This window comes from Solanum pennellii, chromosome 5, assembly GCF_001406875.1.
Source record: "Solanum pennellii chromosome 5, SPENNV200".
In the NCBI taxonomy this organism is placed as follows: Eukaryota; Viridiplantae; Streptophyta; class Magnoliopsida; order Solanales; family Solanaceae; genus Solanum; species Solanum pennellii.
In genome coordinates this window covers 17,831,225-17,835,492 of record NC_028641.1, presented here as the reverse complement: position 1 = coordinate 17,835,492, position 4,268 = coordinate 17,831,225, and the positions used below count along the sequence as shown (strand labels likewise).

Genomic DNA, 4,268 nt, shown 5'->3' with positions numbered 1-4,268 from the left:
AAGGATCTTATTTCGAAGCAATCTCTGGAGTTTTCCCTTATCCGAACGGGTCTTGCAAGAAAATAGGATTTCATATTGAGCTCCAAATATACGCTATTGGGATGGGATGGCTCCTACTAGCTCTCCCCCCCTAAGAACCGCACGTGCGAGTTCCCCCGCATACGGCTCAAGTGGCGAAGGCCCTTTCCTTCGCGCTTGGTAAGCGCTTCGCTGTAGCCAAGCTTACAGCTAGCCTATCGGCTAGAGCCAAGCTTCGACCGCGACTGCTCGTCGCTTCTGGCCGCCTTATTCCGTCACCCGAGATCCAAGTCAGCACCGGCAAAGATCTCTTGATTCCTCGCGGCCGGGCCGGCTTGGAAGCAAGCTACCTCTTGCCTATCTCACCCCCTTCCTTCAGCTGGGTGAGCCTTCGCTTTTTGGATCGTCTTCTGCCCAATGCGGTACCCCCCGTTTTTTGGTTCCCATTGGGTTTACCTTGTTCACAGGTCGACCCCATGGCAGCAAGAAAAGGCGATCTTGTGCTATACTCCGGTGATATCTTTCCTACCGAGACACGCAAACTCCCATCGTGTCCCAGATCACATTCCGTGAATCGAAAGGGGAAGCCTACTCATCTATCAGCTCCTCTCGTAGATCGGTGCGGGTTTACGAAGCGTCTAAGCACAGTTCACTCGCGTTGATCAATCAAGAGGGTTGCCGCCACTCCTTAAGGTTATCTGTTGTATCATACACTTCTTGCATTTGTCCCACGCTTCATACCTCCTCTTTCTTCTNCCTATATCCTTGTGGTTAGTGGAGAACAGCCATCGGACCGGATTTGTCGTAAAATTGAGATTATATCGTTTCCTTCCTTATCAGAGAGGGGCCCGCCGGGCTTATTTATTGAAAATGGGGGAGTGAGGGGGGGGAGGAAGAATGGAAAGCCCGAACTTTATTGATGGGACATTTTGATCCCCTTTTCCTCTCATCCTCCCCCGGTTCTGGTTCAGGAAAGGGTCAACGCAAGGATCTTATTTCGAAGCAATCTCAGGAGTTTTCCCTTATCCGAACGGGTCTTGTAAGAAAATAGGATTTCATATTGAGCTCCAAATTTACGCTATTGAGATGGGATGGCTCCTACTAGCTCTCCCCCCCTAAGAACCGCACGTGCGATTTCCCCCGCATACGGCTCAAGTGGCGAAGGCCCTTTCCTTCGCGCTTGGTAAGCGCTTCGCTGTAGCCAAGCTTCGACCGCGACTGCTCGTCGCTACTGGCCGCCTTATTCCGTCACCCGAGATCAAAGTCAGCACCGGCAAAGATCTCTTGATTCCTCGCGGCCGGGCCGGCTTGGAAGCAAGCTACCTCTTGCTTATCTCACCCCCTTCCTTCAGCTGGGTGAGCCTTCGCTTTTTGGATCGTCTTCTGCCCAATGCGGTACCCCCCGTTTTTTGGTTCCCATTGGGTTTACCTTGTTGACAGGTCGACCCCATGGCAGCAAGAAAAGGCGATCTTGTGCTATACTCCGGTGATATCTTTCCTAGCGAGACATGCAAACTCCCATCGTGTCCCAGATCATATTCCGTGAATCGAAAGGGGAAGCGTACTCATCTATCAGCTCCTCTCGTAGATCGGTGCGGTTTTACGAAGCGTCTAAGCACAGTTCACTCGCGTTGATCAATCAAGAGGGTTGCCGCCACTCCTTGAGGTATCTGTTGTATCATACACTTCTTTCATTCTGTCCCACGCTTCATACCTCCTCTTTCTTCCTAAGGTAAGATAAAGGGCCAGGCATGGTGGGGTAGGAGCATCCAGTCGGCAATCTTTTTGGCTTGACCAAGAAGTCTTATGTCCTCCGAGTGGCACGGCGTTTTAACCGAATGAACTTCTTGCGCAATTCATGCCTTTCTGTTTTTATGACCAGAAATTCTTTCTTGATTTTCATAAAAAATTGTTCTCTGGACTTTTTATCAATATGAGGTGATCGTAACACAGCATATAACACTCGTGATTCAGGCAATCCAATCTTCCGTGTGTAAGGCGGAAGCCCCCAAAAATGGTTTTCCAATAATGGGTCATCAAAAGATCGAATTACTATGCCTATCTTGGTGGTCGTTACTTTTGGTGGTCTTTCTTTTTGGCTGACTCGTCTAAGTGCTCTTCTTTGTCTCATTGTTTATCTCGTAATCAATCGATTCCGCCCCTAAGGCTAGCTCCTACTCCTCCTCCTTCTCCTTTGGGATAGGATCCTCCTTGGTCTTACATAACAATAACACAACACTCATAACAATAACACAACACTCTCGGCCATCTTCTACTCTTCTACTTAAGTCTCTAGTCTGACTCGAAGTATTTGTCAAAATACATATGAAATAGTGTTTCTATTTTACGAAATGGACCCAAATAGGCAGAAAGCGAAGCGATTTCCGCTTCGCTTTTTGTATCAATGTCCAATTCTGTAATAGAAAAATGTTGCGCAAAATATTGGAAATCTTCCTTGTTTTTATCTTTCAAACAAGGGAACCTTTTCAATCCATCCTCAGAAGCGCAGTATCTCCGAAGATGCCCTTCGACTACGGCATGGAGCTTTTTTAGTTTCTCTCCTTCCGAACCCGGGGCTGGGCCGTCCCCTTCGATTCGCGCACCGGGAATGAGCTCCAGACCGGAATTCTCTGGTGGAGGAGTCGGGGTTGGCGCTTGACTGAACCACCCTTCACCCGACGGAGGAGAGTAAAACTGATTCACAGCACGAGTTTGGTCATCCGCGAACAGATACCCAAAGTGTAAGGTGACCTTTGCCAGATCAAGACCCACGATAACTTTTCCAATATGGAATAAAAGGATTTCTACTCCAATATGGAATAAAAGGATTTCAAGTCTTTTTTTTTATCTTATTTTCTAGTCGTAAAATTCTTCCAAGTATTACGGATGGAAGTAGACAAAAGTGGAAATCCCCATGATGGCATAATCGTCCGACACTACGTTCCTCGATCTTCAAAGAAAACTGACTCCTCCTACTCCTCCTTCTCCTTTAGGATAGAATCCTCCTTGGTCCTTTTTACATAACATTCTCGGCTGCCTCCGGTCCGGTAGGTCGGTCGCCCTCTAGCCAGTGACTAGCCCAGCTATGGAGCTAGGTGTAAACCGCCACGTCGAGACTCTCTTTCGAAAGTGAGATACCGGCTTTCATAAGAGGGAAAGATCACTCCGTCATGCAGCAGAGCAGTGTTCATCTAACTAGAAATTTCATAAGAGAAGAAGAATCGTAGCGTAGGGTCGACATAAACAATCGGTTAAAATAGTCTAATGAGAAAGCATCTGTTCACGTTCGTAGTTGCAATAAGTTTTCTTATTTTGTTTCGAGATTGTCTTGGTCTTCAGTCTACCCTAATGAAACCTAAAATTTCACTCCCTCGCTTTCTCCTTCTGATAACAGAAGGGGTGAACGAGCGCTGCGGTAACGAGCCGTAAGAAAGATGAGCAGAGCATTCCTTCCACCGGCCTTTATAGGAGTAGGGGAGCGTGGTGAGATATATAGACGTCCAATCCTGCAGCAGCTAGTTGCTCGGCCTTAGTCTTGGGCTGATCTCATACTTCAATCAACCCCTTCGTACTTCGATCCAATCAATCGATCGATCAAGAGGCTAATCTCTTTTGTTTGGGCCGGTAGCTAAAAGAAAGTCCTCGCTTTCTCTTGAACAAGGGAAGGGCAGCATAGCATTAGCTTCAATTGAACAAGCTCAACCTTGAAAAAAAAAGGTGGTAGGCCGACGTTGAACGCTTCAACTTGGCCACTGAAGAAGGCGAAGGGTGGGCGAGAGACTAGGCCAACTTACTGCTTACTGCCATGGTTTAAGCTTTAGTCTCCATAGACGGAACTCTGTTTAGGTATTAGGGAGGGGAGGACACTACTCAGCACCGCTCCGTGGGGGTGGGGTTCAATGCCTAACAAAAAGGGCCAAAAGCAAAAAAGGGATGTATGGCTGAGGGGAGGAGAGAAAGAACGCATGCATGGAGATTCTGTCTGTCGGAGGTTCGAGAATCTATGAAAGGAAATCTAAGGCTAAGGTTACGAAGTAAAGGAAGTCCATTACTGAGAGAAGTGGTGATCTCGTCTTGCTTGCTGGGAGAGAGGAAGCTTCCGGACCATCTTTTCCAGCCAGATAGCGAGCGATCACTCAGCAATGAACACTAACTGAAAGCGGCCGGGAATGAGTACCTATCCCTTACGGGAATCGAACCCGTGTCTTCGACATGAAAAGACGATGTCCTAACCACTGGACGAAAGGGAC

The 4,268-nt window shown here is 47.8% G+C and overlaps 1 protein-coding gene and 1 non-coding gene across 2 annotated transcripts in view; both read right to left on the bottom strand.

The window, feature by feature from the left end:
• The window catches only part of LOC107020315 (ribosomal protein S10, mitochondrial), a 2,332-nt gene extending 52 nt beyond the window's left edge, over positions 1-2,280 (bottom strand). The window contains exons 1-2 of the mRNA XM_015220619.2: positions 1,841-2,280; positions 1-93 (exon numbers count right to left, since the gene is read on the bottom strand). The exon at positions 1-93 is cut by the window's left edge and continues 52 nt beyond it. Coding sequence (XP_015076105.1) covers positions 1-93; positions 1,841-2,149 — 402 coding nt within the window. The 5' untranslated portion in view covers positions 2,150-2,280. The remainder of the gene's footprint in view (positions 94-1,840) is intronic.
• A 1,916-nt stretch (positions 2,281-4,196) lies between these two features.
• TRNAE-UUC lies at positions 4,197-4,268 on the bottom strand. Its single transcript has one exon. It is a non-coding gene; the product is annotated as a tRNA-Glu (tRNA).